The sequence below is a fragment of the Argopecten irradians genome, chromosome 3, assembly GCF_041381155.1.
Source record: "Argopecten irradians isolate NY chromosome 3, Ai_NY, whole genome shotgun sequence".
Lineage (NCBI taxonomy): Eukaryota > Metazoa > Mollusca > Bivalvia > Pectinida > Pectinidae > Argopecten > Argopecten irradians.
In genome coordinates this window covers 12,052,291-12,064,906 of record NC_091136.1, presented here as the reverse complement: position 1 = coordinate 12,064,906, position 12,616 = coordinate 12,052,291, and the positions used below count along the sequence as shown (strand labels likewise).

The 12,616-nt window shown below is 38.5% G+C and overlaps 1 protein-coding gene across 1 annotated transcript; it reads left to right on the top strand.

Moving 5' to 3' along the window:
- Positions 1-7,136: 7,136 nt before the first annotated feature.
- LOC138319473 (apolipoprotein A-IV-like) lies at positions 7,137-12,240 on the top strand. The gene is made up of 2 exons (XM_069262628.1): positions 7,137-7,215; positions 11,867-12,240. Exons 1-2 carry the CDS (start codon positions 7,137-7,139, stop codon positions 12,238-12,240), a joined length of 453 nt encoding a protein of 150 aa, XP_069118729.1.
- Positions 12,241-12,616: the final 376 nt, after the last annotated feature.

Below are 12,616 nucleotides of genomic sequence, written 5' to 3'. Positions count from 1 at the left end.
TAAAAAAAATCATAGTAACCAGAGAAAAATCACCAAACCTACGATTATTGCAAATGTCTCAAGGAAGGTTTGGAACTTCTAATCCAGACACCTTTACCACTGCGCCACTACAGGTGTTAATATGCAGAGCAAGTATAAAAGGAAAGGGTCTGCCCTAATGGCAACAACAGTACAGACCCAGACATTTCTTAAACTTGTTAGAAACACAAAAAAATTAATAAAGTAAAATAAGAGTTATAAGGGGTTTAAAAAGTATGGTCATAGCATAAGACTCAACATGGAGCGTGTAGGATCTATCTATTAGAGTTAAAATGACATTGGGGTTTCAAAACATTTCAGGGTATGGGGGTTTGGGAGGCAGCTGGTAGAGACTTTGGGGTGGATTGAAATACAAACAAGGGGTATTGGGGTTGGAGGGGCATAGCTGTAACTTTTACAGGAAGGAGGGCAGGGAAGTGAATTGTATAAACAAATTAGGACATGTATAACGGGATTTAAAGAATCGTGATTGAAGGGTGGTTCTCCTCATACCAGAATATAAGCTGTAGATGTGTTTATAGAGAGAGGCAATTAAGATTAGGAAGCCACAGATTCCCTACCTCAGTGTGTTTATCATTATAAATCTCCCTTTATATGTATATCCCCCTATCTATTATATATATACATTGTCTACACCCCTCCCTACCTGTGGGGGAGGGGACAGACCAATTATTACAACATATGGTTTACATCTCCAAGCAGTTAATAAGAAATTTCAATAAGTTTGTAAAAACATTTGTTTATATTAGACTGTTTGTAAGTGATAATGGAATACATTCCAGCTGCGAGTCTACAACCAATGTATATTCCACTGTTAAACTCTTTACATATATCAAACATTTACTTTTCCGATATCATTTTCTGGAAAAGTCTTCAAAAACACATTTATGAAGATTTAGATGTTTCGTTCTACAGACCATTTCATTTTATACATGTGATATGTGCCTGGCACAAACGTTTACAAGACCATGAATTGACTTGTACAAACGTTTAAGCGACTATGCATTGAGTTTCATGTTCTTTTGAATCTATTTAATAGCTGCCGATCTCAATGCTGAATGTTTTCTGTTAAAACCATCAAAACAGATGTATTATAGCAACACTGCAGACTGCAATTTTCACAACCGAGGGAACAGCTGCCTCCATATGAGTTCAAAATCAAACTTCCTCTAGTTTTCAATTAAAAAGATACAGAAAAATTCCTATCCCTTTTCAGAAAAGTGATATACCATTCATTTACTCTCCAGAAGAACTACATGAACCCACGAGATGTGACTGGAATTTAGTGTCACAAGCATATGTATGATAGAGCTAATGTTGAATACTTGATTCGCTTTTTTTAATATCTATTTCATGTCATTAGCAGTGGGATAGCGGCCAATATTGATGTTTTTTGTTTACACTTACCCAACTTTTTATATCATGTTGGTCGTTAAGGCTCAAACAGCTTTACACCAGATGTAGGAGTTGTTGTCAGGGTAACTTATCCTGCTTTCACTTTTAGTAAACTCACATTTACCACGGAGTGAGTATTTATGATCTAATTCATACATATGTTTGTTTTACTTGATACTTTCACACTGCATACCTAAGCTTTTAGTAGAGTCTGAGGTTACATCAGACACGCTCAAGTCTGGATAGGAAGTTTCTTTTTCTTTCTTGACATCTTGGGCCTACCAAGTTGTACTTTGCAATGCCAAATTGTTCGCTCCTAGATGGAAACTAATTACATTTAAAACTGGAAATGTATACCAGTCATGTTTTAGGTCTGTCAAAGACTGCGAAAACATTTCTTTTAAAAATGTTTAATTTTAGTCATTCAATATCCCCTTCCTTCTGCTTGGCAGCACATATCATGTCATGTTCTTGGATTTATTTCACAAAAATCAATTTATTTTGTATTTTTTCACCAAAAGCTGCAATCTCACCCTGACGGGCATATATATCCTATTAGAAACAGTCAGCCCTTCGGTAGAAACCTAACAAATCAGTTCAATCCCATAAGGTCTTAGTTTCTTGATTTTTTTTTCTCAGAAATTTGAAATGGTGTTAGAGGTCAAAGGAGAAGGAAATAACACTTCATCAGAGGTCATTGTGTCAAAAGTTTTGTGATGCACTTTAGGTCATAAGTACAAATATATGTTGCAATAAGGTCAAAGATCAAGGATCACAGAACAATGATTGTTTATGTAGGTGGAATAGACTGATTAAAATCTGTTTATGCCAAAGTCATCGTGGATAGTCTTCAGGTCTGGAAGGTAAAAAATGTTTGCACGTTTGTTCAGATCTTATAATAAGTTAGTAATGATGTATCAGGGTATCAGGTGTTGTTGGTGAAGGAAAACCTGAAGTACCCAGGAGAAAACCATCACACCATAGCTATTCCCAATTAGGGTACCTTACAATATCATGTCAGAAGGTGAGAAGTTGATGGTATATGTCTGACACCTTAACCACTGAGCCAACATTCTGGAAGTACTTGAGTTCAAGTCTGCCTCACAGTTTGGATGTTTGGTGTGAATTTAATGAGATTGGGGATAAAAGGGTTGGTTATTCAGTGTAGAGTTGATGGGCCTGTCTATGTAAGTTTACTTTGGCCAAGCTAAAACAAGAAACATCTGGGCCGCCAATTTCTCATTTTTCACTCATTTTTCAAATTACATTTTTGCCGTAAGAACCCTACCTACAGGATCTTCTTCAGTGTTAACAGGCTTTCTCTATAATTACACAGAACATTCTTTTCTACATGTTTCTCCCCTCATCCTTCACTTCTTCATCAATCATGTTCTTTTTCTATCATGAAGGCCATTTACAATGTCACATTTTCTTCCTGCAACTTTATATCCCAAACACTAACCTAAGGATTTCTCAGCAAATCTTTCTGTAAATGTGACATTGTTTTGGTGACATTCCTGTTTTACACTGTAACACTGCCTAAACATAAGCCGTTTTTATCACTTTCAATACTTTCCTTGGTTAGTTTGAATCTAGAAAACAAAATGTAATTTGCTGTTGTGCCTTTATATGTTGACCTAGAGCTGATAACAGTGGTGATTGGTGGGGGACTGAACTGTTAATGACTAAAATGTTAATTCCTACCAACTCTTTGAACCTGTAATTCTGATCTTCAATATAATACAAAACATCTGTTGATTATTATGTCATTATACTGTGTTTAGTTTTCAAATATTGAAATTTCTGTACCCTTGAGGATTCTAATATACTCCCAAAAATCCTGTTGTGCCCTAGATGAGCTTAATGTGCCCCAGAGGATCCAGAATTTTATTTGTGTCTTTGAAAGGTCTGTACAAGTCTACAGGAAGCTAGTTTTTTATCCTCTTGTACAGTCACAGGACCTTTGTTGTGTCTTGACATCCTTGTTGAGCGCTGGTGCCTTTTGAGCATAGAATGGTCTTGGAACAGTTTAAGAGCCTTGCTGTCCTTCTTTCGCCCTGGCAATAACAGTAGCCCTGTGTAGTCTTGGTGCTGTTCTTGAGTTATGCACCCCTAGTAGGTTTGTATAAGGGTTATTGCAGTATTGATGGGTAGAGTCATGAGTCTTTGAAGATTCATGGAGCCCTGATGACATAGATGCATGGACCTATCTACTTTGCAGGGTATGAGTAAACCTTGATGGGTCAAAGCTCCCCTCACAGTTTGATGGTGTCACTTAGCTATCTATGAGCCCTTGTAGAATCCCCTGATCTCCCTGTATATGGTCTCTTGGCCTTATAGTATGGCTCTGATAGCCTTGAAGTAGTGTGTTGGGCCTTCATTTCCCAAACCACTATACCATCTTGTTGTGTCATTGTGATCTTGTAGCTTCTTGTTAGCCTTAGAGGGACTAAGTATCTGTTTGGGCCTTAGAGGGACTAAGTATCTGTTTGGGCCTTAGAGGGACTAAGTATCTGTTTGGGCCTTAGAGGGACTAAGTATCTGTTTGGGGTCCTCAAACCCATGGAAGGTCTAGATCTGGGTACCATTTTAAGGCATTGGTAGTGTTGATGGTTAGGAGCCTTGCTACCTATGTAAGTCTTGATGTTGTCACAGTTTAGTCTTGGTAGTCCTGACAACTTCTATTGGTCTCTGTACCCTTGTTAGAGATTTGCATTCTTTTAAGGCATTGTATCCCTGTTGCTTTTGAAAATAAAATACATAGATGAAACAAAGGTAACTCAAACAACATAATATCTAGAAAAGAAGCTTACCATGTAGCCTATCTGCTTCCGGGAGGATTGCTTGTTTGTTTATATCCAGAGTCAAGTATGTTGCTGAGTTTGCAGATGTCAAGAATATCTATATAGTAGCAAATATATTGGAAGTCATGGATTGGTCGGTCGCTGCCCGAAAGTTTTTATATTACCCAAAATGCAATGTTATTAGATTACCCAGAATTCCAGATTATTTGACTGTGTGTCGTTAGATTACCCAGAGTGCCCCTGGGTATTTCTATGTCCTCCAATGCTTCCCTCGACGAGACACTGCACACAAATCCAATTTCACGAGTTTTGGTTTCACTACAACATTGACCAATCGATCAATTTGATTCATCGCAAAACGAACTGAGCGTTTCTAGGTTCCACATTCCGACATAATTGATTAACAATGCATATAGGTCAATGAGCTCCGTAGGACAAATTTCATAATCACTTTTTAGGTTTCATAATGTAGAGTGTATCTTCTTTTCGGTTAACGACATTGTATGCTTTCAACCTCAAGGGAGGTGTTTGCTTTCCTGTACGATGCCACAGACCTCGAGAGCTGCTCTAGATATTCGGTTATTGGATACTGGTGTCTCTTAGCACACCTTGCTGTCGTTTAATACAACGACAAAGCACACATCCCTCCCTCACAGTACCGCGCGTTTCACTGTCGTCTGCTTCAGATACTGTATGTCGTCTGCTGCAATCAACCTTCCAATATTGTCTTCTGAAAACAGAAATAGAAACACAACTTATTACAACTACAAAGTACAATTATGTAAGGAAAAGGACAAAATGGTTGCTATGGTAATCAAATATTCTAGAAATTTCTACTGCGATGATTAAGACCAACTTTAAGGAGACTATTTGTACCAGTATAGGTAAGCCCTAGGTGGTCCACGAGGAGGGTCTTCAATAACAACAGATATAATGGATAGTACCACTGTTTTGTAGTGGTTGTAACCGGGTCAAAAACACCATCAATCACTTCTCTCCCCAAACTATTCTTATAATTACAATCTACAACCAGTTCTCGTTACAAAATATCTCCCCGGAACAGCTTGCAATGGAGTTTTCATTGTGTTTCGAAGAAAAAAAAATGATGACCTATTTGAAATATACACAAGAATTGAAGACGACACTGGTACTTACAATGTTTTGAATACATTGAATGCAGTGCCAGTCTAAATAGTAACTGTAATGTTTTATTGCTATCAGACATTTCCCACATTTACGACATTGACAGAAAGGTTGTGTCTATACGTCTACGTAAAGAACAATTCTAACATCTTCACTGAAGAAGTTTTTTTTATAGAACCATGGATTAAGAGCGAGAAAAAAACCTTGGGGCAAGTTAACAGTTGCCATGGAAACCCATTGGAATATATCACGAATACGCCAGTAACTTCTACAATAAATAAGTAACGTTACTGACACAAATCAGGATAATCTCAAAAAGTGAAAACGCTAAAACAGGTTACATCAAACAGTATGCCTTACGACTAGCCATGACCTTCATCGGAGTCTACCAATGACGTAATTTGTAAGTGTCAAAATTTAACGTGTGTTTTGTTGAAAGGAAACTTAAATAATTACACGTACTTCGCTAGACACTCAAAGCGCTGTGGTAGAGAAGTGTGATGTCTTTTTAATATGTACTTTAAACAGCGTTCCCGAATAATTAGACTATTGGCGCAAGTGTTTGGTATTCTGTTGAAACTAAATACTGCTTTTCACTAAACGTATCTTTAAGTGCGGTGTATATGTTAACACAGTAGACTTTTCAAAAGCCTAATGAATTCAATGGACCAGTAATATCAGCTGTTTGTATTATCATCCTACTACACAGCTCGGGGTTTAAATGATTGAGGTAAGGTATTTGGGATTCTCGGATTCACGATCTATAGTTAAAACATTGCAAGTGCCCCACATTAGTCTCGAACATCGACTTGCATCCAGTCCTTTATTAACTCGCAACCCAGAAGTGCAATGTTAGTATCCGAATTTTCGCTAGTCGAAAAAACAAGAGGTCTTTAAAGCAATTTTACTACTTCTCTATTGGGAACAGAATAAGTATAAGCTTTAACTTATTTTCTGCTTTCATACCTTTATTGATTTGTTTGTTCATAAAGAAGCACTCCCATCCAAGTTCTGTATCGACAGACAGATATATGACGTAAGCAAGGCGATGCACTCTTACCAACAACTACTGACTTGACCTCGTATTGTGAATCTTTGGCCCACAAATACTCTGCCACTGCAGCGCATTACATCTCTGCGCGCGAGTTTATGGGTATACACGTACAACAATTCACAGCCTAAGTAGCATTTAGATTGCGTTTCTCTCCTTTTAACCTCTGTATTGTTCTATTCTGTTCGTACCCTGTTATCCCACCTATCAAATGGAACATCTCCGATATCGATCGTGTATTCGGAATGATTCGGTAACTGAGGTGAGATGGACACACACTTGTTCCATTTCAGTTTTGTTTTGTAAGAAAAAATAACTACACAACACCTAATCTGTTGAGTTCCGTGAACACGTATTGTAGACATACTTATCTCTTCCGTTTAAAATCCCCTAATAAAGTTATCTATTTATAGCGGGGTGGAGAAAGTTTGACCTAATTAGTGTATGATCTTTGGGTACTGGTGGTACACTGTACACCGATGTCAGATGTCAACCCTTCCTGTCTGCTATAACCACCAATTTACAGTTCTTTTACAGCACAATACACATAAAACATCTACCTATGTTACATACGCGACCAGAAAACGTTACCCAGAATCCAATGGTTTTCATAACCATAGGAACCAGAGATTAATCAAAGGGTAATGTGTTAAATTACTTAAAATCAAGAGATTTAAAATGTATATCTTTGATAGGATTAAGAGATGCCAGTTGCCTTGGAAAGGTTCATGTTGAATTACCCAGAATTCAATGTCAATAATCCGATTTTAGATTCCAACACGGGTTGGTTTTGTTCAGCGCCCTATAGAACGTGTTCTGGTTATGTCTCGACGGAAAGCACCAGAAAAAATCCCTGATCAACGGTTCGTATATGGCAATCTGCTCCATGGTATTCTCAATCTTTAAGCTCGTGGATGAAAATTTGGATACCTCACTATGAATAACACATAAAAATGTCACCATAGCAGGCAATCCACATTTCGTTGTGGATAGATATCAATTCTTAACGGTTACCCAAAACTTGTGATTCAGGGTCATACTGGACGTTGTTGAGAGCGACACCTCCTCCCCTTTATTACTTAATCTAAGCCAGAGCTACGAGAGGGCAAACCGTATAGCCGTTAGGGCATTAGCAAGGTACTTTATATAAGTATTCAGTTTCATCCATGTACACTGTCTGTTCTAAATAAAAAGTATGTCGAGCATCCTGTCAAGGAAATTAGCCTAATCTCATCAAGTATCTCCACTTTCTCGCCTTCCCTTCTAATTCTAACAGATTCGCTCACCCATCAACATCCCAAACAGAATCAGAGTCTTCGAGTTCGAAATAATAGATAGAACGAGTTTCAAATGATGAAGATTTGCAGTAACTTGTTGGAATATTGAAATGAATAAAGTATTTTTTTTATTATTATAAATTAGTAATCGAAATGCTAATTAATCTGCATTTTTCGTCCTTTCTGGCTTCGGGCGATTTGAGGTATATGTTAAAACGGATTCGCGCTCTAAGAAAACTTACAACTGCAAAGCAGGAATAATAATCGATTCAACTTAGCATCAATCATTATTTTATCCATTCTATTAGGCAATTGTTTCGGCGTTATCTGTGAAACACTAACAGCAATAATCCTTAGGCATTACGAACTGATTGAAACCACAAACACATACTACAATGCTAACCGTTGGCGACAAATATAAAACGTATGATCTTTGATAATATGGACTTCAATAATTCCACGAGCAAACCATTCCAACTATGTCACGGAAATGTCCCTACCACCTCTCACATGTAATATTAACCAATTATGGATGTTTTTAAAGTAAGCACATATCATTCAAGTCAAGCTTTTATCAATTAAGAATGTTCTCTATCAACACCATAATGATTTTTTTCTAGAATATAAGATTTTCTGAAGTATTGGTATTATGATTTATAAAACTATTAAGGCAGTGTTTCCATGATGATTTTCTCCTGGCTAATTACACAAACTAAACCGAAATTTGTTCTCTCGGCATCACCAGAATGTTTGTAAAACAAATGAAGCTGTATGAAGTATGTACTTGTAGGAATATTTACGACATCAACTTTAGATTCTGTCTATAAAACGAGGTGATTTAATAAAGAGAAGTCTTACGTTATTAGCGTAGTATGATGGGCTGTGATGTTGTATACACGACCGAGGAGAATTATATTAGATCAAGCTTATGTTTGCAGGTCGTCATCCTAGGAGGAAAACACTAACTATTTAGTGAGGAATAGCGGTGTATCATGTTCAGTAGCCGGAGAATGTGAATAAAAAAGCAAAACTGATTTAGGTATTAGAAAATAAGACGAAATTAGGTGATGGATTACTGGAAATTGAGTCGTGTTTGTGATTTCAACAAAGTTACTGAATAAAATGAGAGACAAACGAAAGAAGGCAATATGTGAAATGGAAAGAAAATGTCGTGTCGATAAAAAAACTCAACAAGTTACGCGTATCATTCCGGAACATCTGGTCTCAAGCTTACACTCCTTTTCTACATTTAAATATATGTTTCAACAGAATGTGTGTAAAGAACATTATTTCTATATGATTTTGCGATGGATTGTGATTTTATCATATTAATTTCTAATATAAAAAAACAACCAGTTTAGGTAAGATCATCTTTGACCCGAGTTTGGCAGTCCAATATGACTTTCGCCAGCTGTCTTTGACCCGAGTTCGGCAGTCCAATATTCACCAGCTGTTTGATAAATTAGCTGAGCTTGTCAAGAAATCTGTACATTATTCTAGAAAAAATAGCTCATCTTCAACAAAAGTATTACAATTATGACAGGCCTAAAGACTGGGGCGAGATTTATGTGTTTTTAACAGCTAGCCAGACACGGCGGTGGACTTGAGCTGGCGGAATGTATAACATCCGCATATTGTGCCAATCAACGTATTTTAGTCTCCAGAGAAGGTCGTAAAGCAGAAAAAATTCAATGATATTTTTTTTTGTTCTTTCTTTTTGCTATTTTTTTATGTTTTGTTTCATTTTGATGTTTCAATTCGTATGTAAAAATGTAAATACATCAGAATATAAGATTAAAGTTACAATTTTGGGGGTATTTTTTTTTAAATTATATAATTTTTTTATTTATTTCTTATATGTATCCCGATCTTAAATTGAGACAATGGGTATTACTATTCAAATCTTAAATACATCGCCAGAGCATAATTCGGAAGATTATGTCTGGTTTTCAATTCTTCACACAACACTGGTCTCGCTACTACCAAAACCAGTTTCTTCAGTAATGATGCAAGACTACACGTCTGTTCATAAATTATTTCAGTTTTTAGGTTTGCAATATCGGCTTTACATTGTCCATTTTATATTTTACAAATGATAACACGTTAATCTGTAACCTCATATAAAGTACAGAATCAGATTTTCCTGGTTCTCAAACCACTTAAAGACAAAATCGACAATTTATTCTATTTCAGAAAAAAATCCAAAGCATGCAAGACTTGATAAAGGAAATAATCCAGATTGTATTTGTCCATATCTCAATTCTGTCTCAAAAACAGTGTCTGTATTTCGTATTAAGTTAACCTACATCTGCAATTACCAGGTATAACAAAGGCGGTTGTTATTGTTCTAAGAGGCCATGTTTTGTGCCAATAGAATGATATAAGCGGCCCTACTGGTTGCCAACACATGGCATCTGTTGCCATGTCTAACAAACATCCACACCTTAACACAACCCGTGCGTGATAAAACCACTTGTTGGCATTTAGTAAGTGGAAGTCTTAATAGCTTACATCCTGGTACAACGCATGCTTGACTGAACATCTCCTGCTTCTGCTCTGTTCACGGTCGAGTAGGTGCAAGGTTCTCGCTGTGGGTGACCGTTGCTGCGTACATTGCATATATTTCATAATTACATATTAATGAAACGTCCGGTTTCGTTCCTTACTATCAACCTTGACATTTTAGAACTTTTTCATCACCAAAAACAATAGAAATTTCCAAAGATAAATGAAAATGGTTTTTTTTTTTTTTTTCAACAAATAGCTTATCTTGAAACGTTCGAATATTGCCGTGCCAGTGCAACACGGATTATGACATAGATCTGATCACAAAACAAAATTTGTGACTGTTTTTGTAAACAACATTACTTTCGCCAAACAAATCGAGTAAGACGTGGAAATCATGTTATCGCACAGTTTCCGGTTTCCCAGAAACATCACTTCCGGTCAATCATTGACCTACATGTTATTAATATATTTCCATAATTACTAGCACTGATCAACCATGTTGGATGTTCGTGAAGTTAGCATGGTATAACACATGTCTTCACCGTGAAGAACTGACATTTGATAGCTAATATTACAAATCCGACGGACGTCTATCTGCGCAAGGCGTTGCCATTAGTCACGGTACACTAATTATCTCCCCTTAATATCCATTGACAGTTCCAGTACAGTTCACGCTCCAGTGAACATCAGGCGCTGGTTCCTGGCAGGTACATATGTACCAAGCGCCGGTAGGGGTCATGCTTATAGAGAGGAAATGTGTGAAGATACAGGAATGTTTCTCCCGAGTGTTCCGATCGTGTTTAACACAGACGGACCAGTACAATGGTGATAATACCCATCTTAGCATAAATTGATTGCTTCTGTTTGTCCAGAGGATCAGACTAAATTGGACGGTACCAGGGGTTCAGCACGGGGATATCACCATGTTTGATAAATTCTCTTTATACTGAGGTATTATAATTTGATTATTAAAACTTTGTTTGCATCACATGACCTGGAATGTCATCCATTGGGTATCCATCGGGTATTACAGTTACCTTACAAGTCAAGCCATGGCGCTAATTTTTGTTTCCCTTTGGGGAACCCCAACACTGAACAGTGATACAGTGTAAGAATGATAATGATGAAGAAAAGATAATACACTGACCATACAACAGAGAGGCTGAATAGGGACGTGGACCTACCACAGAGAGGCTGAATAGGGACGTGGACCATATCACAGAGAGGCTGAATAGGGACGTGGACCATATCACAGAGAGGCTGAATAGGGACGTGGACCATACCACAGAGAGGCTGAATAGGGACGTGGACCATATCACAGAGAGGCTGAATAGGGACGTGGACCATACCACAGAGAGGCTGAATAGGGACGTGGACCATACCACAGAGAGGCTGAATAGGGACGTGGACCATACACAGAGAGGCTGAATAGGGACGTGGACCTACCAACAAGAGGCTGAATAGGGACGTGATGGACCATATCACAGAGAGGCTGAATAGGGACGTGGACATACACAGGGCTGAATAGGACGTGGACCATATCACAGAGAGGCTGAATAGGGACGTGGACCATATCACAGAGAGGCTGAATAGGGACGTGGACCATATCACAGAGAGATAGCTGAATAGGGACGTGGACCATATCACAGAGAGGCTAAATAGGGACGTGGACCATATCACAGAGAGGCTAAATAGGGACGTGGACCATATCACAGAGAGGCTGAATAGGGACGTGGACCATATCACAGAGAGGCTGAATAGGGACGTGGACCATATCACAGAGAGGCTGAATAGGGACGTGGACCATATCACAGAGAGGCTGAATAGGGACGTGGACCATACCACAGAGAGGCTGAATAGGGACGTGGACCATACCACAGAGAGGCTGAATAGGGACGTGGACCATACCACAGAGAGGCTGAATAGGGACGTGGACCATACCACAGAGAGGCTGAATAGGGACGTGGACCATACCACAGAGAGGCTGAATAGGGACGTGGACATACACAGAGAGGCTGAATAGGGTACATCCACAGAGGCTGAATAGGGACGTGGACCATACCACAGAGAGGCTGAATAGGGACGTGGACCATACCACAGAGAGGCTGAATAGGGACGTGGACCATATCACAGAGAGGCTGAATAGGGACGTGGACCATATCACAGAGAGGCTGAATAGGGACGTGGACCATATCACAGAGAGGCTGAATAGGGACGTGGACCATATCACAGAGAGGCTGAATAGGGACGTGGACCATACCACAGATAGGCTGAATAGGGACGTGGACCATATCACAGAGAGGCTGAATAGGGACGTGGACCATACCACAGATAGGCTGAATAGGGACGTGGACCATATCACAGAGAGGCTGAATAGGGACGTGGACATACCACAGAGA

Bases quoted from the DNA above. Each gene is read 5' to 3' on its own strand.
- LOC138319473 (XM_069262628.1), top strand. From the start codon at position 7,137: ATGCCAGTTGCCTTGGAAAGGTTCATGTTGAATTACCCAGAATTCAAT. The intron at 7,216-11,866 runs GTTGGTTTTGTT...ACCATATCACAG, and splicing joins GATTTTAGATTCCAACACGG to AGAGGCTAAATAGGGACGTG.